The sequence below is a fragment of the Acanthisitta chloris genome, unplaced genomic scaffold (genome assembly GCF_000695815.1).
Source record: "Acanthisitta chloris isolate BGI_N310 unplaced genomic scaffold, ASM69581v1 scaffold3666, whole genome shotgun sequence".
Taxonomy (NCBI): Eukaryota; Metazoa; Chordata; class Aves; order Passeriformes; family Acanthisittidae; genus Acanthisitta; species Acanthisitta chloris.
The window spans coordinates 67,792-93,190 of NW_008676343.1; the positions used below are offsets into that span (position 1 = coordinate 67,792).

At 37.8% G+C, this 25,399-nt stretch overlaps 1 protein-coding gene across 1 annotated transcript in view; it reads left to right on the forward strand.

Moving 5' to 3' along the window:
• The window catches only part of ADCY8 (adenylate cyclase 8 (brain)), a gene marked incomplete at its 5' end in the record, with an annotated part of 92,568 nt that overhangs the window by 41,161 nt on the left and 26,008 nt on the right, over positions 1 to 25,399 (forward strand). Inside the window, 5 exons of the mRNA XM_009076088.1 lie at positions 4,155 to 4,313; positions 8,248 to 8,518; positions 14,378 to 14,575; positions 17,634 to 17,734; positions 24,608 to 24,809. Coding sequence (XP_009074336.1) covers positions 4,155 to 4,313; positions 8,248 to 8,518; positions 14,378 to 14,575; positions 17,634 to 17,734; positions 24,608 to 24,809 — 931 coding nt within the window. The remainder of the gene's footprint in view (positions 1 to 4,154; positions 4,314 to 8,247; positions 8,519 to 14,377; positions 14,576 to 17,633; positions 17,735 to 24,607; positions 24,810 to 25,399) is intronic.

Below are 25,399 nucleotides of genomic sequence, written 5' to 3' on the forward strand. Positions count from 1 at the left end.
GACCAAGGAAAAAACATTCTGGGGCTGTTTTAGGTATCTTGAAGCATAGACAGAACCTTGCACAGTTAAACTGGTGTGAATTCCAGGGCATTCAGATTTTTGACAGCTACAGAAAAGGCTGAAAATCAGATTTCTGACTTTTGGCTCACATGCAAATAGGAAAGGCTTTGATTATTATCACAAAAATTAAATATCCATCAAAGAATGCTAACCAGAAGGAAACTCCAAGATCTGATTAAAATCAACATAAGAGCACATTGCTGTGCAGGATGAGCAAGAGGAGGATGCAAAAGGCCCTGCAAGTGCAGCAGCACTGCAGCAGACAGAAACAGAATGTCCCTCAGCCAAAGGGTGCAGGCAGGTAGCCAAATACACACTGTCTGCTGATGAAGAGCTGGGATCAAATAACAGCTGAGCAGCACAGAAAGAGTTGCTGGGAGACTGTGAAAGACAACAGATAAGGCAAGGGGGATAGGAACCTTGATAGGAGTCTTCAGTGTCATGCAAGAGGTGGTGTGAACTGCACAGCTGTGTGAGGTTTTGGATGAATGCAGAAATCATATGTGGCTGATTGAGGATGCTGAAGCCTTTTCAGGCCATTGCCACGTTTTTTATGACAAAGGAATAGTTAAAATCCAGCAGTCCTTAGTGAACACTCTGGAAATAGAGGGATGCATTGCTCAGCTGTACCATCATTTGTGCCTGGTCTCACCAATGGGATCAGAGTGTGTTAGTTCCCACATAAGGTGCAAATACAAGACTATAATTTACAGTATTTAAAATTTAGAATAGAATAGAAATATCTATTTCAGTTGGAAGGGACCTACAGCAACCATCTAGTTGAACTGCCTGACCAATTCAAGGCTCATCAAAAGTTAAAGCATGTTGTTAGCATCATGTTAAACACTGACAGGCTTGGGGCATTGAGTACCTCTCTAGGGAGACTACTTCACATTTGACCACCCTCTTGGTTAAGAAATGTCCAGGCTAAACCTCCACTAATGCAGCTTTGAACCATTCCAATACATTCTATCACTATATCCTAGGGAGAAGTACTCAACATGACCCATTCTTCCCCTCCTCAGGAAGCTGTAGAGAGCAGAGAGGTTGCCCCTCAGCCTCCTCTTCTCCAAAATAGACAAGCCCAGACCCTTCAGCTGCTCCTCATAGGATGTGCCTTCCAGCCTTTTACCAGCTTTGTTGTGCTCCTTGTGACACATTCAAGGACCTTCACATCCTTCTTATCTTAACTGATGGGGCCCAGCACTGCACACAGGGTTCCAGGTGAAGCTGCACCAATTCTGAACACAGTGGGACAATCCTCTCTTTTTCCTGTCTGGTCGTGCTGTGTTCCATGCACCCCAGGACAGGGTTTGCCCTCTGGGCTGCTAGGACACACTGCTGGTTCCTGTTAATCTGCTACCAACCAGCAGTCCCAGTTCCCTTTCTCCAGGGCTAATCTCCAGACATTGCTCTCTCAGTTCAGATTCGTGCCCAGTGTTACTCCATATGACATTCAGACCTGTTAAATTCCATGACATTTATGACTGCCCAATCCTAGTACTTGTCCAATGTTAAATACTAGAATTTATTAGCAATTAAATACTATATTACTCAAAATATAAATTGGTAAAATAGAGTATTGTGTGAATATATATATATGCAGAGAAATATTGCACAAATACATGTTAATAAACCATTTTATTTAACTTAAGGTCCTCTTATTCAGTGCATTTTTCAAAGAAAAGCTTTTTGCTCAATTATTCCTCTGGATACAACTAGCTTTTCTTTCAAGATAAGGAAATCAGACATAAAATGAGAAATAATTATCTTAGTCTGAACAAGAGCAAAAGTCAGACTGGGGAAACAGTCATGTGGGGAGTTGTGTGATAATTCCTCTGACAGTTATGAGTGTTAGTTTAGATATTTTTGTAGCATATAAAAATTCTTCAAAACAAGTGACAAATCACAGTGGTTGCATTTCTCTTAAGCTGTTCTCACAACATGTAAGGCACTTCAGTATGGAGGAGTTGTTTCACATCCCATCTTCCAGAAACAGGTGTTTGTTTGTTTCATTTTGGTATTTCAAGCCTTCTTGCCTTCAAAGCAACAAAGAAATTTGTAAATGAAAACTATGCACTCAAAGTATCCAAACACAGATAACTTCCATCTCAAAGCTTCTTTCTTATTATTTTATGATTAACTTTTTAAAATGCCTTTCTTTTAGATATCTGAATTATGTTGGCTTCCTGATATGATGAACAGATCTTGTAGGCAAACAACTGCAATTGGACTTATCATATGTCTGCATTTCTCCAAGTATTCAGAATATACAGGAAAGGGAAATAAAGATGAATTGCTTATTTTCAATTCTTCACAATTTTATACAGCTAGTTTCTCTCCAATTTAGAACTCTTATTTCTTTTTTCTACCCTACAAACTGAATTGAAGTTCTGTTGCAACAATGAGAGACCAGGATTGAATGCAGTAAGAAATTTACTCTTTTCTCCTTCAGAGAGGATCTGTCAAGGTCTTGACTGAGGCATCTGAGGCAACGGTAGTTAGTGTCAGAGTTGTGAAATAGAGCTGTTTATTCTTTGCCTGCTCTGTGGCGTGATCTTGCTGCGCTGCTATTGACTCAGTGACCATAGAACGGAGACTCTTTACGGAGAAACAGCAGCTCTGTTTGTAGACCAACAGTAGCAATGTGCTTCCCCTACCCTGAGCACACTATTCAAATATTAATGGACACAAGCTCTAATACTATTTCTGGTGCAAAGAATTATTGTCGCACAGACAGAACTAGAAAAGTGGTCTCTTTGTCATTCCAGTTGATACAGCTCAATTATACTAGGTGTGAGCTTCCCAAGGTGATAGAACCATAGAATCATGGAATCACTAAGGTTGGAAATGACCTCCAAAATCAAGTCCAGCCTTCAAAACAATACCACCATACCCATTAAACCATATCACAAAGCACCACGTCTACTCATTCTTTGAACTCTTCCAGGGGTACCACCATACCCATCAAACCATATCACAAAGCACCACATCTACTCATTCTTTGAACTCTTCCAGGGGTGGTTACTCCACCACTTCCCTGAGGAGCCTGTTTCAACGCTGAACCACTCCTTGAGTGAAAGAATTTTGCCTAATATCCAATCTGAAATTCACATGGTGTATCTTGAGTCTATTTCCTCTTGTTCTACTGCAAGTTGCCTAGGAGAAGAGGCTGATCCTCAAAGATCATAGGATCTACCTGTTAACCTAACACTGTCTAGCACTGATTTGGAAGAAGCAGTCTTGGGTCTAAGACACAACTAAAATGCCTGTGCCACATACAGCATATGTGGTCTCATAACAGCAGAGGAAGATACTATTTTAACACAGTTAAATTCCCTTTATAATCAACACAGATATTAATTGAAAACAGTGCTGGAGCAAAGTCCCTTTTCTGAGACTGTTAACAAATATGCCCTCATGCATTTACTTTTGGGAGGTCTTTGCCATCACACAAAATGGAAGAAACTGATTTTAGAGTCATGCAGTTATCATAAGAGTAAATGGTGTTCTGGCCAATTCTACTGAAAATAATTACTCTTTGGACAAAATTAATTTGGGAAAATCCCATCCAATAAAATAACATTTTTGAAAATTTGAAAATTATTCAAAATCTTTGGACAAAATTAATTCGGGAAAATCCCATCCAATAAAATAAAATTTTTGAAAATTTGAAAATTATTCAAAAATCACTTGAATATAAGCGTATACACAAATTTGATGAAAACAATTTTCATACCATTTCCAAATTGTCATTTATAATTCCAAGCCAAAGGACTCAATAAATCCAACAAAATACTTTCACCCAGGCCTCTTTTTCTCTCCCTTTCTCTATCTGATTGGAATAATAAGAGTGCCACTGAGCCATGCATGAAATTACATGCTTAATGATAACCTGGCTTTTAGAATGATTTTATCACTACCTGTATTTGGCTGTCTAGAAAGTTCTCTCTTCGTTTTACAGGATAGACTGCAATTACAACAAAATGGCATCATACTTTGCATCATACTCTTTTCTAAAAGATTTGGAAAACTGTGGCATATACTTTCATGAACCTGATCATTTTTGTCTCTTTGTGTGTTTTGTTTAACAGATACGTTAGGTCAAGAACGAAGCATGACATTGACATGAGAATAGGTATACATTCAGGATCTGTTCTGTGTGGAGTGCTGGGCCTGCGAAAGTGGCAGTTTGATGTCTGGTCATGGGACGTGGATATCGCAAACAAACTCGAGTCAGGTGGAATTCCAGGGTAAGGCAACACGTATTTGCCACCGTCAGAAAACATTGCCAACACATTACACTGTTAACCTTGCCAAAAGATTAACTGTCTTACGTTATTTCTTCAGCTATGACCTTTTTTTTTTTTGGCGATTTTGTGGTTGGCAAGGATTTGTGAGGCTACAGTCAAAAAAGGTAGAAATGGTCAGCTGGCAGAGGCATTTGAAAAAGCAAGGCAAAAGTATTTATTTTTCTTTGCCAGCCTTGATTTCCTGAAAAAGATCAATGGTTGTTTTCAACCCATATAATACTCAGAGGTATCCCAAATCTCCCAGTTATGTTTTGACCATTCGTGAGGTTTTCCAGGCTTCATTCTCTTGTTTGTTGCATTCAAATGTTATTGTGAGGCACAGATCTATAATTTATTTTATTTCATAATGCACAAAATGTGGGAAGAGCTATGTGGTCACAGCTCAATATGCTAATAATAAGGTGTTATGAACAGCAGGCTCTCTAGGAAGTCTTTCAAATAATTTGATGTTTTAGTAGATGTTTTGAGACATTTATCTCAACCTTTCTATATGTGTAAATGTATGGTTTTCCATTAAGCTGCCTAGTTTTTCTGTGTCTGAGTGTCCAATGTGGTTAATTCACTTGGAAGCTGAACGTTATTTCTGCCTGACATGGTCTATATATCATGCTAGTTTGGAGGTTGCGAATCCAGTAGTGATTGCAGGAATCTTCGGTTCACTTTTAGTTCCACCTTCCATGGATGAAAGATGTAGCATAAGACCCCCTATACAATTCAATTTTTGGCCATGGAATTTAGAAGCAATAGCAGCAGACATCTTTATGTGGAAAAAGTGACGCTGTCACTTTGAATGAGATTTTAAGTCATCCAATCTGAGTCATGTGCTGTACTCCCTACACACACACATCAGGATCTGTCAGAGCTGTCATGTTCCCATGAAGCTGGAAGGAAATGTGCTTTGTATTTTGCAAATATGGGCCCCTTCCACCGTTCCACGTAGTAAAGCTTTATACTAATATATAGTCTTGGAATCAGCAGAAAATGAAACTCTGCATGCTCTGAGAACAACTTCCATACTCTGCATATGTCAGCAATGTATAAAATTTCAGAAAAAAAATTTCATTACCTGCTGCTTATCCCACCTGATTGCCCTAGATGACTAAGATGCTGTTTTGTCAACATGAGCAAATCGATCATCTAAGTTTCACCACACGCACCTGCAAAAAGCACAGTCTACTGCTGTTAATGTGTGCAAGTGGTATGGCTGTTAATGAATAACCCAGAAAATGTGCCACCTTGCTTAGATAAAATGCCTGGCTGGTTTTCAGTCTGTCGGAGCAGAGTGATTTCCACTCCTGGATATCATTGTGCCAGCAGAACAAAGACTGTATATGACAGCAATTCATGAAGACCCTCAGAACAGTGATTTACACTTTCCTAGTGCGCAGAGAAAATTTAATAGCTCAGTTAAGTTCATTTCAGCCTCTTCTTACTTCTCCCTGCTGCCAGCATTGAAATCCCACGACTTGCCATAATACTGTGATGATTCCCATTCAGATAAGCTGCCCTGGGGTTATGAGCGATCCTGCTCCTTCAGTGTGAAGATCAAAGATCAGAGAGCACAGTGGAGGGAGGGAGCTCAGGATGGGGAGGATCCTTCCACCCAGTCTGGGAACAGGAGAGAAGGTGCTCAGTTCTATCCCTCGATGGCTGCATGTCACCCTGAGACCTCATGAGCTTGGGTGATGCAGGGAGAGATTGCCCCCGACTGACGCAGCATAAGACAGAGCTCAGATGATGTGGAAGAAGGCAATTAGGAACACTGAGCAAAACCAGTAATTTCTGGTTTTCTGAGAGGAAAAAATGTGTCCACAACACCTGAGAAGGAAATCATGTAAGATCCTACAGTGTTATTTCAGTGACATTCTTCTGCCAGGATCCTGTTTTCTAGTACTCATTACCTGGTGTAACTAGGTATTAATCTATGGTATTGAATTGCATAAAATCTAGACAATAATAAATTTTCCAGGATGTTTCAATGACAGGTGTCATCTAACACTTTGGGCCTGATAGGTTTTCAACCATAGAACAGACAGTGCTTTTTGACTTCAATATGCTGGTTCTCAATGTATTTGTATAGAATTAGAAATACATGTCTCCACCACACATTTTAAGATACTTAGTACTAAAGGTGAAACTAGAAAGTATTTTTAATGTACCAACTATTTAATAATATTTGGTCCATTTAAGGATATTACATCAATAGCTATCTCCACACTCCTGTTAAAGCTCTTCTCATTTCCATTATAAAATTCATATTTTAAGGCTTTATAATACAGACTTCCCAAATTAAATTAGTTGAAACTCAGCACAAAGATAGTCACCCTGGCAACTAATGTATCACTTCCTTTTTCTTTCCTTTTTCTCCCCTTAATTTTTAGGTTCATACTTTATTTAAATCGGTTTAGCCCATTTGGATTTCTAAGAGCTGGGAAATGCCTTTCAGAGACATCATATGCTCTGCTTTTAAAGTCCAGGACAAAAGTTTATTATATTTGAAAAATATTTTTACTGGGCTTTATTGTGAGTTTTACTGATATTTGACTACAAGATAGTACCAATCTCTGTGGTCATCATAACAGCATGACTTCAGAGAGGGAAAGATGTACAAAACCTGGGAAAAAAACAGGGAAGTTGAGATAGGTTAAAAAAAGACTGGGATACAAATTTTGAACTTTTAATTAAATACTGATATTTAGTACTCTGAATAGACACAGTTTGTGCCAAATTCTGATACTCCTGGGAGCTTCACACTGCTTAAAGACAACCAGCACTTTATTTTCTGTCAGTCCATGCACATCATACATGCACTTAGTCTTTTACTCCATCAGAATGTTATGCAATTTAACTCTTCAGTGGCATTCTTTAAGTTCCAGAAGGAAGTTCCCAGGAGGTATGCTAGCACCATTTCCTTCACTGGAGATAAGCCAAGTTGTGGTGTCTGAGAAAAGTGCCTCAGCATGTGTCTTCAAAAAATGATCAAGAATTTTAGCTGACTCTGAATTTTAGGAATCTGTTTTCAACACTGTATTTCAGAAAGTGCCATGCACACGAAATTTAAAAAGTGAGACAGCTTTAAGATTGCAATTATCTGCTCGAGTTAGATAAATGTCTAATGAACAACATGGCTAACCATGTTGATGTGTTTTAGAGGTGTCTGCAATTTACCCTACATGTAGAAACTTGGAGATTTCTTAAAAACACACATAAGAAAGACCCTCCTTGTTTAGGTGGAAAACATCCAAATTCCTATCATGCTATTGCAAAATTTGAGCTCTTTTCTATGTGATCTCTTAAATTTGACCACACTTTTGCCAAAACGTTTTGAACCCATTGCTTAGTCCTAACAGGAATTATTACATCACTTGCCTTTGTATAGTTTTCCTATTTCCCTAACTCACTTTGGGTGCAATCAGACCTCTAATTTCAACTGTCTAAGCTACCTTGGGTAACTGAAGGAAATTAAAAACTTCGCATAAACTGCTCTAATGCGTACTATATATTTTTCTCTCACCATATTTCCCTGAGGTGGCAATTTTCAATCACTCTGAATAGCATTTTACTCAGGCAGGTCTCCTATTACAGTTCCTGTGAGAAAAGGTTTCAGATGTGAATATGAAGGTGTTTTTCCTGTGAAAGTTCTACTTTGTGAATTCATGGGACCCCCATTGATGTGAACGTCTTGAGTGTACTTGCCCCCAAATGAAGCTCACTTTTGAATACAGTATTTAATTTTCTTTATAGAAATCATCATACACAATAGAAAACCTTCTATTTTTTCATGATGTTAAACATTGTGCACAGTTCTAAAACTCCTTACCTATGTATACTAAAACACAATCAGTATTTACTACTCCTTATTTCACTTATGCAGGAGAATTCACATCTCCAAAGCAACTCTGGACTGCCTGAATGGGGATTATAAAGTTGAAGAAGGGCATGGCAAAGAGCGCAATGAATTCTTGAGGAAACATAACATTGAAACTTATTTAATTAAACAACCTGAGGAGAGTCTGTTGACTTTGCCTGAAGATATTGTGAAAGAGGCTGTAAGCTCCTCCGACAGGAGAAACAGTGGAGCTACATTTACCGAAGGATCCTGGAGTCCTGAACTTCCATTTGATAACATAGTGGGAAAACAAAACGTAAGTCAAACTTCCTTTAATGTCATCAAGTATGACTGCATGCTTGAGTGAATTTCAATAATGGAGGCCTCAGAAGAGACAGATTCATCTTTAACCTTTATTCTAACACGTACTGCACAGCAGAGGATTAAACAAATTGTTTCAAGGCAGAAAAATATCATGTATCCAAATTGGGGAAATGCCAGTGGACCAGAGGTATTGGGTTTGGTTCTTTTTTTTTTTTCCAACTGAAATGAAATACTACACAGCTTAGTTTTAATTGAGCCAGTCCATGAAGAAGTAATTTAAAAATAAATCTAATGTTACTGAACTAGCTGGGATATTCTAGCAGAATGTGTATCTCTTTGTGCAGCTTCACTGCACTGCCATAAAAGTAAAGGGATGACAGAAGGACGTTTTGCCAGCGGAAAATGCGTAGTACAGGTTATTGGCATATGAGGGAAAGAAAAAAAATGTACCTTTAAAAAGCACCTTATGAAAACAGTTTGTGCATTTTTCACTTTTTTTAACAAAAAAAATTAAAATCTTATACTCTAAGACATAATTAAGGTTCACTAGCAGATGAGTTAAACTCTAAGGTCAGGTGTAGCAAAATAGAAATATGAGATCATAGCAACTGGTCCTGATCAGATCTTTTCCAAAAGCACTACATGGCTAATTGCTAGCACCCTGGGAACCAGCAATTCTTTTACAGTCATAAAAATCCCATTGTGAAGTCTGCTTGCTTAGAAGAATTAAAGATGGAAAGGTTAAAATGCCCTCAGACTCTACTCCTTGCACTTGAAAGATCAATGAGTCTATGAAGCAAGATCGGCTGGAGTTTTCTTCCATTTTCTTTGAGGGATCTATAATGACATGTTATATCCTTTCTTCTGCTGCATATCTTTATTCCTACTTGTCTCCACTGTCTGTTGAACCTCAAGCATTGTTGTGTGGAGGTCTTGCTTTGTCAACTGTCTTCTGCTTCTTACAAATGTGCTCAGAAGTGATGAACTTTCACAATCAGTCAGCCCATGGCAGTGTCTTCGTCTTTTCAAACTGAACTGGAGCATGGCATAGTTTGCTGTTATATAAAACACCTGTTTTATATATACTCTCTATATTTGTGTATCTGCATGTACTTCCCTTTTAGTATTCTTTGTATTTTGTTGACCTGCATCTATATTCTCATTTCATTAGGAATAGAGGTATGGGTGCATGTTGCTGTGAATATCTTCTGATCTCTGTTTCTTCTTCTTTAAGACATTCCAATTTCTGTAGTCCAAAAAAATCTATGCAGAGTAGGCTATCATTTCATTGATCATTTCTTCAGCTGAACCTGACCTTGATGCTAACAAGGACAAGGGATGAAATAAAGGACTAGGTTTTTTGTTCAATTATTGAACAACTCCTGCCCAACAAACTAGTAAAAAAGCCACGAAAATAATTGAAATAGGCATAATTAAACAGTTGATTTAAATCATATTTTTGTTTTATGGCAATAAACAATTCATTTTTAGAACAGTTTCTCACTGTCTTTTTAAGAACTTGGGTTTGTGTTGGAAATAGCTGTAATTTTATATTACGCAGCTTTACAATAACCTTTTTGGTGAAGACAGGATTTTAAAAATCTGCTATTCCATGTATGAGTCAATTATTATGTAATTTTCAATTTTACAGTTGATACAATAAGCAGTACTGCTCATAAATAATGTATTTCAGCTCAAAATTCCGATGATAGATTTAAAATCTACTAGGATATAGTAGCTTTTTCCAGAGGTGTGTCGGTCTTGGACAGAGTAAGCATTTAATAACATTAATTATGCAGCTTAAAGGTCACTGTCAGCAGCAGCCTTTGAGAATCCAAGTTGCAGCAACCCAACAATGAATCACTCTGGATTAAATGCCAATAGCATTTAAATGATTTCTTTACACAATATAAGTCACCACAAAATTTGAACAACTCTGATCACATGTATCTCACTTTTAGTTCTAGTTATGTTAGGAAGAATGTGAAATGGCAAACTCTCTGGTGAGTTCTTGTGCTAAACTCAAATTAATCCCAATCCATACTCATTACCTCAACCTTGTTTTCTATGGGCAGTGAATTGAAGATGTGTTGATATGATTAAAGAACAGAATAACCACTTCTTATGCAGGCAGTCACAGATATTAACAGAAAATACATCTGCCTACAGCACTCTTCGTACCATGTGCCCTGGCTCCAATGGTGAGGCAATCCAAAGTCACAAGTGTCTGCTCTGAAATTCAGACATGCTGCAAATGGATGGAGCTTTCTGTTGCTGAAACAAGTGTCTAGGTTTCTTTCTTAAAGAAAAAAAGTTGGACAGAAGTTATTTCATGTTGAGAAAGTGAAGATCTCCTCCTCTAAAATAAATTGATAGTTGATAAAGTGATATTTCTTCAGGGTGTCTTGCAAAAGGATTATCTGAAAGCATAAGATGGTAACCTGATGGGACTGCAATGACATGAGTTAGGAAGAAAAGCATATTAAAATGTCTGGCTTCTATAAGCATCTTTTAGTGGTGGTTGCAATGCGTCTTAACAGTTATCACAAAAATTGTACTAGAAGATTGCCAAGATGACAGACAAGTCCAAACAACAGAGTGGAATTCAGTTCAAAACCAAGGCACCTGCATTTGTGTATCAACTGACTGTCCCTGGTGTCGATCCCACACATAGCTCAGCTCCTAAACAAAGGATCTAGTGCCACTCGTGGTGCTCTGGGGTGCCTAAGACATCCATATGACAAGGAGTCTGTTAAAGATCCATGATCACCTGGACTCCCAGTTAAAATCCAAGTCTTGGTAGTGCTGAATACCTGTGCTGAAAAATGCTGTGTAAAGGCTTGATTCAACTTCTGGACTGTGGCTGCCTGTTGCAGCTTGAGATACCCCAGTACATCCCAGCTGGTCCCGACCCCCAACCAGAAGCACGTGGTGTTCCCACAGGTCTTGGGCCATATCTCCTGGCTTCTGACTGTTGTCCAGGGTGCCCTAGGGCATCTCAGCTGACAACAGCCACCTATGATTGGGCAATGGAAAGCATCTGGAACATATATTGCCACTAATAGAAGTTTAGACACTGAGCACCCAGACACCCTCATGTAGGTGTCTTCCTCTTGAACTAAATCCTACCTGCATCCTGTTTTTTTAAACATGTGACCCTATATTTTCCAATTTTCCCCCAAAACCTGGTGTTTGCATTATGAAAAAAAAATATTTCAAACCTTCCTAGAGTTTTCTAAATAGCGCTGATTAAAAATTTCGCTTCTTGTTGAGGGCAGGATGCTTGGACTTGTTGCAGAAAAACTTTGTAGGAAAATCTAATCCGAGCTACTTTTTTAAAGTCTCTATAAAATATCTCTGAAGTTTGAGTTTTATTATTTGTTTAATTCATCCTATGTCAGTCTCAGATGCAAGTTTGGCTAGGCTTTTCCCTAACAGAGCCTTGCATGTGTTCCTGTGCAATGAATGATTATTGTCAGCATCAGGAAACTTCAAAAGCCCATTGTAGAATTCACAATTATATCTTCCACAGAGCTGATCAAAAATGTGTAGGAGAGGTAGTAGGGAGAACCAATATTTCTTTATGTTGGCATAACACAGTCTTAAAAGATGCAGAGAAAAGATGGGAATACAGAGACAAAATGTGGTTAGAACATGTTCTTGAGACAATAATTTGCATATTTTTTCATTGTTGTTATTACTAATTACAGGGAAGCATTATTCTTAAGTATGGGTATGAGGGAGAGAAATCCTCATGAAACACAAATACAAATGTCCCTGTTATCCTCTGAAAATAAATGCAGCATGAAACACAAATACGAATTTCCCTGTTATCCTCTGAAAATAAATGCAAATCCAGTCTATTTTTGCACCAATACTACAAGCACCATAGCCATAGTGGTAATATTATGTCATGTTCATCTACCATGATTTTTAAAGCACTTCATACATTCAAGGACAATTCTGCATATTAATCAAATCTTAAAATATAATTTGAACCAAAATGTAGTTGCTTACTAGGATGATTGAGATTATTTTCCTCATGTAAGTAAAACACAATGCTCAGCTACTGGGGACTTCTCCACCCTCACATCCAGTGAAGAAGTAGCAGCATGAGCTAATTCTTGGGAATCAGTGTATACAACAGCATCTGATGTGATCTCATCCTTTAATAGTGACTTCAGACCCACTTGTGCCATTTCAGCCACCACAATTTGATAAGAGCTTTTCTGCATAGTTCAGTTTCAGTAGTGTCTTAGTCATGCAGTATTTATCCAGTTGACTCAAAGAATTGTTTTCTCCAAGTCCAAGATATGGATTCATGCATATCTGAAACTTTAGTATGAGAAATATTTCCTTAACACTGTGGGGGGTTTTTTCCTCCAAATGTTGATCATACTGATTTGTTAGACAGAAGAACAGAAGATTTGAGTAGAGAAGTCCTTTTTTTCTACTAAAGCAAACAGAAAAATTGCAATACACTACAATAGAATATTTCAGTCCTTATATCTTTTTCTGCCTGTATTTTTGACTCTTAAGATACTGATCAAAAGATGGAGTATGAGATAGTATCAATAAACATGGACTCCATGGACTTGATTTTAGGATTGTAAGTTAAGCTGTCACTTGGGGTTTGGCAGTTGGCACCTGAGAACCTTCCTGTGCTTTAATGTGCTCTCCTTAGAATGTAATTGGTGGCTCTAATTTGACTATGAGCAAGGGAAACCTCCCTATAGCATTTGCTGTATGTAATTCCATGATCCAAAAGAATTGGCTTTTCAGGGATATCTAGCAATAATACATCCCAAACTCCTGTTTCCAACAATGCCCAGTAGGAGATATAGCTGAAGGTCTTCCCAGTAAGGACCTATGGAATACCTTTTCTCAAGCACAAGTGTATTTCTCATCCATAATATCTCTGAAATGTCTTCTGTTATGATGTATGAAGTTTTATATCCTTTCCATTCATTAACATTTCTTAACCCTTGGGAATATCACAGGTACTAGAGTTTATTTTCCCATTCAAGTGGGAAAAAGCTGCTTCACTGTGGTTTGCATCATGAAATAATACCATGAAACTGGAATGAGTTATTCTCTTTGTGAAAGCAAACTCTAACTCTCTGCTGAAGGTTATGCATCCTTCATACTATCTCTGCTAGATTTCCTTTGCGAAGCTGTGCAAAAGTATTTTCTTTTTGTCTTTTGATTAGTCAATGAAATACCAAAGGAATAATGCATTTGAGACAATATTTAAAATAATAATATGAATTACAGTTAAATTAAATCATATAGCCTAACTGTAATCTAGACTGGCTGAAATATACCAGTAGTGAAGAAGAACATATTATTTGAAAACCCATGCTGAAGTAATCAGAAATGTCACCTTCTTCACTCCTGACTAACTGATCTGTTCCTTAACTACACACATCCAGTAACTTTAAGATAAGGAAAACTTCATTACTTCTGTTTTATGACCTTTGTTTTCTCTAGTTACCATTCTCATTTGTTAAAACACACCATTGAGTCGGATACCCTGCTGCAATTTTGGTGTGTACTCCCCACATGCATGCTCTAATAACTAATTGGCAGAATCTGGAAAGGGGAATATAGTCCTAGTGCTCAGTGCAGCAGCAAACCTCCTAGTCTGTATAAAATAAGCCATTAAAGTACTCCCCTTAATGTACTGTATGTGTTTGGTGGAACAGACTTACTATTTTACACTTCTATAGATTTCATTGAATGAATTGCATGGAATGCTGTAATGGTTTGCAATGCAACATGACCTAAAACATTGCATTTTTAACCCAAGGGGACCAGCAGGTTTATTCTGTTTGCATGTGCTTTCCCCTAGACTCTGGCTGCCCTAACAAGAAATTCAATAAATCTGCTTCCAAACCATCTTGCACAAGCTTTGCATGTCCAGTCTGGGCCTGAGGAAATTAACAAGCGAATAGAGCACACCATCGACTTACGGAGTGGCGATAAATTGAGAAGAGAGCATATCAAGCCTTTTTCACTGATGTTTAAAGACTCCAGCCTGGAGCATAAGGTAGCTGGGTCTTGGTAGCTGCATTATTCGCAACTCAAATTGTAATAAATGTCCACTGAAGTAGAGAAGCTGTAGGTTCTGGCTTGCATTGTTTGTTTTGTTGTTTTTTTCTCTTTTTCATTTTGTTTCAGTTTTCAGAAGTTGGGGCTGAGCTAGAGTTCATAATGCGCAGTGTCATGATGCAGTTGTTATAATGCTGCAATGATTGCATTTCATTGTTGGAAAATACCTGCACTGAGCAAACTCGCCTTCTGAAAACAATTTCTGTTTGCTGGGTTTTACTTGCTGTTGAGTACAAGCAGTTTTCCGTCAGACGACAGGTTGCTTTGATGACTGAACATATTAATAAACTGACACTTCTACTGAAAAAATATATCTATATTTATATAGATATGTTCCTTTCATTTAGCCATAGAATCCCTCTGATGTCCTCCAGGGAGCTGTTGTTTATTTCAAGTCAATAATAATTTTTCCACACTTTGTTTTAAACATCCTTTTTTAACATCTGCTTCTAAGAGCTGGGTAAACTCTGTGCTTGTTCAGCAACTTTTCTACCATTGGTCAGCAACTGGATCTGTGTCTACCCTTTGGTCTTCTCAGGAGTTTATTTCTTCTCCTGCCTTGGACATCTTGATACATCTTCTGTCCCACTCCTGTATTGCAGAAGCTTTTCCACCATTGCTCTGAAGAAAGAATAAAAAACACCCCACGGTCTCCCTTTTCATCCATAAGGTCCTATCTGAGTCAAAGAGCAGCAGTGAGGATAAGACCAAAAACCTTCCACCCCTGGTGCACAAACATTTTTTGTAGGTGAATACATAATGGCTATTGTATTACCAGTGCACCCTTTTCAAAGAGCCCTGGAAAAAGAGGAGACATGGGGAACAAGCAGCTTTACCTAAAAGAGGAAACTTGGCCTTTCTTACACAAGCTCAATTTCTGCCAGCTGGCTGGGCTAGCCAGTAGGTAAACAGTTCCTTCCCAACAGTGCAGGTCCAATGGCTCGAGCCCCATAGGAAGCAGTGTGAGGCTTCACTGTGCCGTGAGCAGCTCACACCAGTGCAGGTAGGTCTGTGGGATGCTGCAGTGAAGGTTTTCATTGCAGACAAGGTCACACTATGATTCTTCTTACCACCCTACATGGCTCTAGTTGGCTGCATGCCTCCCCATGCTTTTTGAAGAGCCTTGAGGGTTAGTCAATCCTTCAATTACTTCTGCAAGTCATTAAGTGGTAGACTGACATAGAACGGCTACGTTTATCATTTATGGCAGTGCTGCCTAGGGATGTCAACAATTTCTCATCACAATATTGTTGCTGATTAGAACACAGCATTCATCCTTTTGACATAATGCTCAACACAGCAGGCCATTCCATGTTTGTGTTTCATTCAATCAGTTTGCTGTAATTTCCCTATGGAACAGTTGGGATTTCACGTTATATTTTAAGGCACATATCTCTCTTTTTCCCTGCTCAAGAAAAGCCCTGGTCCATTATTTAAGCAGACTGATGCAGCTCTGTTTTCCTGCACATGAAATCAGTGTCAATGCCCCTGTGCTTCTAGTAGCAAAATGAAATGGAATTGCCTGTGAGCACTATCGAAAGCCATGTCAAAGTGATACTGCCAACAGCAGACACAAGGTATGAAGAGGGGGAGTCAAAATAAGGGACACCAACAAAATCCCCTCTCTTACTCATTACAAATGGGATCAGGGAAGAGAGAATTCTTTTTCCCATTTCAGGAGCTTGGGACTGCTTTGACCAGATGTTTGTAGCTGAGATGAAGTCCCTACCAAAGGTCCATGTAGGCAATGAAGTCTAAGTCTAGATAGGATCTTCCTTCAAGAGGAAATTAGTTTAAAACCCAGTTTGTAGCTGAACTCTCACAATGTATGTTCTTGGCACATTTCTTAATCGGTTTTACTTTTTCTCAGTTATAATGATTTCTAAGCATTTATAAGAGCAGTTTACTGTTATGCTATATCCATATTGTTGGAGATAGATTCTGATATCCCTTCGACCCTGATTACCTTTTGTTCTACCCATGTAACTCTTAGACCCTTCAAAACTGCAAGAATTTAAATAAAATGAAGTTATTTTTCAGAGGAGGAAAAATTATTGGGGCAAGCCTTTGTGGGAATTCTTATAATGTGAAGAAATTTAGTGGCATCCATACAGGATAAAGATAATTACAAAAATATATGTATGGACTGTTCTTCATCTGCTGTAAACAACTGGAGGTTAATTCAATTAGTAATGATAAACACCACCTGGGGACTTGGTTAACATTTCCCTTTAACTGATCCACTGTGGTTCATCAATGTATCTGTTACTCCTTTTCATGGTAATTCTCATAAAAGGGAACCTGATAGCATTTTCAGTCATTAGATATGCTGGAGAAAAGTATTTTTTCGATGAATTTTAATAATAATGCACCTCAAATAGTCTTTTATATAATAATATCTTCATTTTCTCCTTGGAGAATGCCCATATTGTCAAGTTTCTGCACAGCCTGTGAATAAGTTAGGATACAGAGATCATGACCCACATCCCAAATAGTCACAGATTGTTCCAACTATGTACTTTTCTTTAAAAAGAAAAGTAAAAAATAAAACCGAGTGGCCTCATTTGGCCAGCAAGGAGACACCTCTGTGCTGTCATGCATGCAGAGTCACAGATGACTTCAGTGTTTGTCTTCAGATGAGGAAACTTGTGGTTCCTCTGGTTATTAAGTATTTCATTAGGTGATTAAGTATTTTGTATTCTCCTCAGCAGCACAAGCTCCTAATATCTACCTCAGGATTTTTAAAGTAAATAATTTTGAACCAAGTAGAAAAACTTTGTATTGCATATTACAGAGTTTTGCTCTTGGTTGAAGTATTTTACTGACTTACTAACAATTTATTTCTTCTGTTTCATTTAAAAAACCAAAGCAATTAATGTTTATTGATCCTTAGCTCTTTGTGTTAATTTTCCCAACGTCTCCTATGTGCATCAGTCTTTATGAAACTACTGCATCGGTTAACAGCTAATTTATTCTTCTGTGTTTTTTTATTCTAGTATTCTCAAATGCGAGATGAAGTATTCAAATCAAACTTGGTGTGTGCATTTATTGTTCTTGTATTTATCACGGCTATCCAAAGCTTACTTCCTTCTTCCAGGTAAATGCAGAAATCTATCTCTTATATATCTGAAGGCTCTCTGGGGAACACAGTAGGATGACATTTCTAGGACTAATGTGCAATGAACCAATAAAATCTGCTTGCTCCCCAAAAGTGTTTGGAAATACTTTTCCACTTTTTCCCAATATTGACTAATTTTCTATTGCATTATCTGCAGTGACATGTTTTCATGTGAGACTGTCTTTATGTTTTATGTTTTTAAGTAGAACTACCACTGACATAAGTGGGAACTTTGGGTTACAAAAATTTGACATGATGTGTCCTGGTGAAACATGATCCAGACTTGAATGATGCCTCTTTTCTAAGTGACTTGTAATCACCTTGGGAATCAGTGAATCTTTTGGTTTTGCTTCACACATACTACATAAAAAAATTGTACTGTTTGGTTTGTTGCTGACAATGCATATTACTCAGCTAGGAAAAGCAATCTTGTGCCATTAAGAAGAAAGATGGTGACCTGGTAGATCTTTTTTCACTTCTGCTTTTATCTAGGGCTGACCAAGCAACAGCTTCCTACAGAGGTGATGAAACTGTGACCCCTGTGTCTACATTTTACACAGTCAAACTCATCAATTGGCATTTTTGTCTACAGTTTAATAGTGAGCACACAAGAGTGTGTGCAAGGACTGGTTTTCTAGAACAGGACTGCCACTATACAAGCCCCTGGTCCCATTTGGTCTTTGACAGAGCAAGGTCTAAAATGGAAATGTCCGGATGAACGTAATTTTCAGGAGGTTTCTAACACTCAGATGAACCTTTACTTATGGCTGCCTGTAGAGTAACTTAAAATGCATTATTTGTATAAGAAATAAGACATTAATTGTCTTATATTAATACAGCAAGATTTTTTGGATCATCCCTGGAAGACCTGATTGACCATGCTTATGTCTGAGAACACCAAAGTGGTGGTTAGGTTCAGGCAGGCAACTGCACTCTGTAGTATAGGTGCCTCATGTGTTTTGTAATTCTCAGCTGAGACAGTACCCAGAGTAGTACCTGAGCTTCTGCTGTTCCTTATGTGTTTTATTGCTCTAATGCTAGTAAGTTTGTTTGGTTTCTGAAAGTTCTTCTCTCAATACACATTCAAAATTCTTCACTTCTGGTAGCTGTTTTTGTTTGTTTGTTTGCTTGTTATTTTTTTCCTCAATATGTCCAAGAAGATTTATGGATCTTATTAATGGAACTTATTTTCCAAAAAGATTTCTGCTGCTATATCAATCACTGCAGTACCAGAAAAAAATAAAATGACACTTTTTTCTGTTTGCACAGATTCATCTCTGTTAATTCTTGTGAGTGTGTCTAGTGCCCTTGGAATTAGGGGAGAAGGAGTCACACAATGACACTGCCTGCAGCTCTCTCACCTCCTGGTTTTCTATCTTGCACAGTAGTCTTGTGTTTTTCCCTGTGGAGCTTTTAGCCTCTTAATGTTAAAGAGGCTGTAAATGCAAATAGGATCAAATGATGATTAGTGAAATTCCTATCAGAAAATAAAAGTAAACAAAAGTATGGCCTTGGCCTCAATAATGTTGTTAAAGGTAGACTGCTGGAACCTGGAAAGATATTTAGGGATAGGATATTTACCACTATTGATTTGTGTGAGAAGTTTTGGACCACATGGGTGCTTTATGGCAGTTCTTATGTTCTGTCAGGATCTGAAGAACACTGTCAAGGTTTCAGAAGGCAAATTTTAGTCTTGTTATTTCAACTTCTCATACTCAGCTCCAAAAAAATGTGTTTCAGTTTTTTTAAAAGGATGCCCATCAACAGATGAGCAACCCTAAAATAACAGGATGAGGTGTTTTGAGTGAGAAGCTTTTGATATGCTTAAACATATCGAATGAGAAAATAATCTGAAAGTTCAAATTTCCTAAGTTCCAGTTCTAAAAGCAATTCAAGTTATGAGCAAATGAACAAACTATCAAAAATTTGGATTCAGAAAGTTTTTGAGATAACTGCACATTCATTTGTCATACCTCAGGTAGGTATCACAGAACCAAAGGCAGTGGAAAAGTAACAAACTATAATTCAGACCCTTCATGATAACTTACTCATTCCTAAAAACACATGTAAGTGTTTTTCAGTGAATACTTCAGATTTCTCTTGAACAAAGATGAAATTTCCTATTTGCTTAAGTAGATGTCTAACTATCTTTTCGAGATGAGTCTTTTGGTGATTTCTGAAAATTTGGTGAAAGAAAACATTTCAATCATCATAAAACTTATCTCACTAAGGTTCTTCAGGGAGTTTCCGAGATGGTTTGCCTTAGTCAGTGAGTTAAAGAAGGGAATCACATTTGAATAGAAGGAAATCTACTGTGTTTCAGAATTTTATCTCCCTTTATATCTATCTCCCTAAGGATAAATATTTGATCCATTCATACTTCTCCCTGACAGGGCAGACGCATCACTGAATTTAAAAATCTTTGCAATAGTTTTCCTTCTTTGAAATATTGAGTTGGGGAAATTACTCTAAAGTGACATAAATTAATGCCATATTTCTACTGTAATTATCCTCTATGAAATCATTATGTTACATTGCCAGCCTTGCAGTGATTCATCTTCTCCATCTGAGATGCCTGTGAATTTCATTCATTCCCTGGAATGAACTTTCTATATCTCACATGGGCAATAGATCATACTAGAGTAGACTGCTGAACTACACTTATTTCGGTCAGTTTTTCACTGAGTTATTCTTGTGAGGGGACAAAAGCAGATTTCAAACTGCTGTTCATTTAAACACCTGCATATTCTGTTTAACATAAATTTTTCTTCTGGCTCAGGCCTTGATTTGGGACTGTACATGAAGAATAGGGAAGACAAAAGTTCACTTCAAACTTCACTTGATCTTGGCAGTAAATGAACCCTTAAAAAGAAAATCTTTTGGTCCTGAATCTCTTCTTGAAGTGGGAATCCAACCCAATTGTCCTAGTTCTGGGAGATGTATATGAACAGAAGAATATGATGTTTTTTCATTCCTATTCCTCTAACCTTGCCTGTGTATTCTTCTGTACTTGATCCTATCAGCATACTAACAACAAAATCTTAGCACAGATACTGTATTGATCATCTAGGTGGTCATAGTGTGTCAACTTCAGTTCTAAGTCAAGCAGGCTTAGACAAGACACAAACACATCAATCTTCAAATGAACAGCTACAGTGGAAGAATTTTTGCTGCCTATATATTTATTGTGAACAAATACAAGGCTGTGGTTTCTCAGGCATCTAAGCAGGTTACGCTGCATTTTGGATTATATCCTAGACTTAGGTCAGTAGATGCTCCATTCATAGTACCTTAATTCAATAGCATGGATCTTACACGTAGAGTTTGGCAGTCCAAAATAAGAACTCATGTTCAGTGTCCTCAGGCCTGATCTCTTGAGGCTTGATCCTAATCTTTTTGAAGACCTTAATTTGGTTTCATTCAGATCTGGGTCAGGCTAGGTCAGCAGAATTGGTAGGCTATATCTGCATACATAGATTGTCTCTATATATATCCGAGATATCATTAGAAACTATCACTTTCAAATTGGATCAGAGTCACTTGGCTTTGGAAAGCAAGAAGGCTGTTGCAGAATACTGCTCTGGTATCTGCCCCGACCCTGGCAGTGTACAACACCAGGCTGGGTGAGGCCTTGTGCAACCTAATCTAGTGAGGAGGTGTCCCTGCCCATGGCAGGGGGGGTTGGGACTAGATGATCTGTAAGGTTCATTCCAGACCCTAAATTCTATGATTCTATGATTCTATGAATTAATCTCACATCACTATCTGTCAGTGTCTATAACCCAGGTTCAAAACATACACTAGAGAATTGGTCAATCAGTTAATGTCAAGGTGCCTTCTATCTGCATAAATCTAAAGACTGCTGTGCTGTGAGATAAATTATATCCTAAACTGCATAGTTCTCTTCATGAGCCCCCTTGACTCCTTTGACCAGTTCTCCAAGAACATACTGTCCAGCTTTTCCATGGATATACTGACTGCCTCTTACTCACCTTTCAGAGAGCTGCAGCACCTCTCCTATGAAGACAGAGTTGGGGTTGTTCAACCTGGAGAAGATTCCAGGGAGACATTATATCACCTTCCAGTACCTACGAGAGAGCTGGAGAGTGACTTTTTATGAGACCATGTAGTGATAGGACAAGAGGGGATGTCTTTAAAATAACAGAAGGTAGATTTAGGTTGAAAATTAGGAAGAAATTCTTCACTGTGAGGGTGGTTGAGGCACCAGAACAGGTTTTCCAGAGAAGTTGTGGCTGTCCCATCCCCAGAAATGTTTGAAGCCATGTTTGATGGGACTTGGAGCAACCTGGTCTAGTGGAAGATGTCCTTGCCCGTGGCGTGGGGATTTTAACTAGATGATCATGAATGTCCCTTCCAATCCAAACCATTCTATGATTCTATGATTCCTGTGTAAATTCATAGACAGACACTGCTCTCTAGATATCATTGCATTGTGTCTCTTTGTGGTTGCCTTGGACTTCCAGCAAGTCCTGAGATGATTCCCACAAAACTTTTAGTCTCACAGGATGAAATCTGTTTCTCCTGCTCCAAAATTTGTTTCTTCATTATTCACTCTTTCATAAACCCGTTTGTTTTTACTGGCTATGTTATCCCTTCTTTCAAAAGCAAGCTTTAGTTCTGGGTAAGCATCTGGAGAGCATAGGACTTTTTTTGGGAAAGATACAGAGTGTCCTGCATTCAATTCACACACAAAACTCTGGCAAAGCTTGTTGGAGTGAAATGCTGACCCAAGTGTAACATCATCAGAACAGTGTCAAAGCTGATATTACCACATGCAGGTGCTCAGTGAATTTCAATGTGTAATTCACCTTCTCTCAATTCATTTGGGAACAGAACTTACATTTTGATATTTTTCACATTTTATTTCAATATGTTTTAAAATATATGAAAAAATATCATCTTATGCATATATATCTTACTTATGGCAGTTCAGAAATGTTCCAAAAGAAAAACTCAGTGATTGACTTGCTTACTGTTTGTTATCTTTTTTAACCAATTTCTTTTCTGGACTCCTACATTGCAAATCTCATTTATTTTGCAGTTCTGAGAGTAGTAGCTGTACATATAAGCCATAGCTGCATTACAGTAAATTATTCTTGGCTTGCATTTTGTTTTCAAGATCCCATATCTTGATAATACTGCTGTGTTAGCTTGATTAATTTTAGTAGGTAACAGACAAGAAAGTTAGGAGCAAATCACATGTCCTGATACTTTAAATGGGTCATTGTCTGTTTGGATGATCAGAAAGGTGGTATATTCACCAGCCCTGGAGGTTTTCAAGATGAGACTGGATGTGGCACTTAATGCCATGGTCTAGTAAAGAAGGTGGGGTTGGACTTGATGATCTTTGAGGTCTTTTCCAACCCAGTTGATTCTATGATTCTATGAATAACTTTTAACCAAATATTGTCTTTAAAACACCACCAGATTAGATGTACATATAATAACAGTGGAATTAGGGCATTAAAAATCAGAACATTCTTGTGAAGATAATGTTTGAAATTAAGCAGGCTAAAGCATACAGGATTACAGTTCTGCACTTAGATCTCTTTCAGTTTGACATATGCACCCTACCCAAAGAGAAGAGGGATAGGTGACGTGTAGCAAAATCGGAAACTTCATGTTTTCAAGTAAGACAAAACACATATATACAGAAGTATTAAAGTGTAGAGTACAGCTTGTCTACAATCAGCCACCTGGAAGTGCAGAAGTTTCCCTGGAGCACCTTAATAGTCCACTTTCAAAGACTTCTTTTCTGTGAGACATTGTGATTAAATCATAGTAGAGTACTGGCATGTATGCAACTAAATTACTAGGAATAATAATTTCTTAATTCAAAGCCTCGATTTTAATCATTCTCCTCATAGCAAAAATGCAAGGGAAAACAGGGTGAGGAGAGAGGTTTGCAGGAGAAGTGGAGTTACTTTTACTCTGCATGGGTTTGAACTTTGAAAAAAAGAGACAAAGAATGGCTGATACAAATGGGGAAGCAAAAACTTGACTTGTGTAGTGCTGAGTGCTTTCTTCTCAGCGAAGTAAAACAGTTTACTGCATTTTCTGACCACATAGGTTACTTGATTGACTTCAGGCCCCAGATTTAAGCAAAAAAAAGGAATGCATTTAGAAAAATAAAATGAATGTTAGGCTAGAATAAATTATGGGGTTTACGGGTCTGTTGAAAGAAAACAAACTGTCTATTCTATGTATGCTCTTATCAGTACTTAAGATGACTTTTGCAAGAAAAAAGTGCATAGGATAAGCTAGACAAAATGTTTTATTTAAATATTTGGATCATAGAACACTTTTTCATGTGCTTTATATTTTAAGGAATTTCCATGAAAAGAGCAGAGAAGTTCTTTTGATTTTTAGAAACCATTGAGATTCCTAGCTGCAGTTGACCCACTAATAATTCTGTAATGATTATATCCTGACTTACTCCAGAAAACAGGCTGCATTACTGTACTCACTTTGGAGTCTATGACCCTCAATACAGTATGAGTTTAAGACACCTGTGATGTGAAGTATACAAAATAACACCCTACTAAACTGCCCCCCAGACTAGTCTGAGTGGGAACCAGCTCATACACAAATGGCATCAGGATCCTACAGGCTCAGTAGAATTGCTCAACAGCAGTTTTTCAGCAAGGAACCATGAGAAGCAATGGCAGACCTATAGGCCAGGGACAAAACTTTGCTTTCACTGGATTTTTTCCAAGACTAATTGTCTTAAATCTGCAACAACTGATTTTTCCAAGCCTTACCTGTTTATACATGTTATTAACAGCAGTATTGTGTTGAGGTTTAATGCTTGATACTCTTTTTTTTCCCCAGGGTCATACCAATGGTCATCCAGTTTTCTATTCTGATTATGCTGCACTCAGCTCTTGTGCTGATCACTACAGCAGAGGATTACAAATGTTTACCCCTAATGCTCCGGAAAACTTGCTGCTGGATTAATGAGACCTACCTGGCAAGGAATGTCATTATATTTGCATCCATTCTGATTAATTTTCTTGGAGCCATCATCAATATTGTAAGCTGATAGGGAACCAAGGAATTTTATACAGGAAAAGATGATTTATGAATTATTAATCTGGCTACAGAACTTGCTAACTAATGTGTTTATAAGACAGATATTATTTAGATCTTATAAGAAGGCACAGCTTCATGAAATTCAATCCATTGCTTAGCTTATGTATTTCTGATATATCTAATTATTGCTCCTTCATGAGTATCATCTATTTTTAAAATGTTTTTTCTACTTTCTGTTCAACACATCCACCCTTTGAGGACCATTTGTAAATTTTCTGACGTGCTGATATACTTTCTTAAATATCATGAATCCAAATAATGCTTAGAGATATTAAATTCCTCCTCTCAGAAGTTCTCAAAACACCTCACAGTTCTCCCATTAATTACATTACTTTAAAAAAATTAAAACAATTACTAAAATAATAATTTACAAAAAAACACCACAAGAGAATACCAATCATCCTGATGGATTCAGCAACATGAGAGTGCATGAGTTAGTCAGATTATAATGTCAGACAATCTGGCAGGTGCTGAAGTCTGAGTCAAGAAGGTGGTAAACATCTCACTCTTAGATTAAAAGTAGCATTTTCA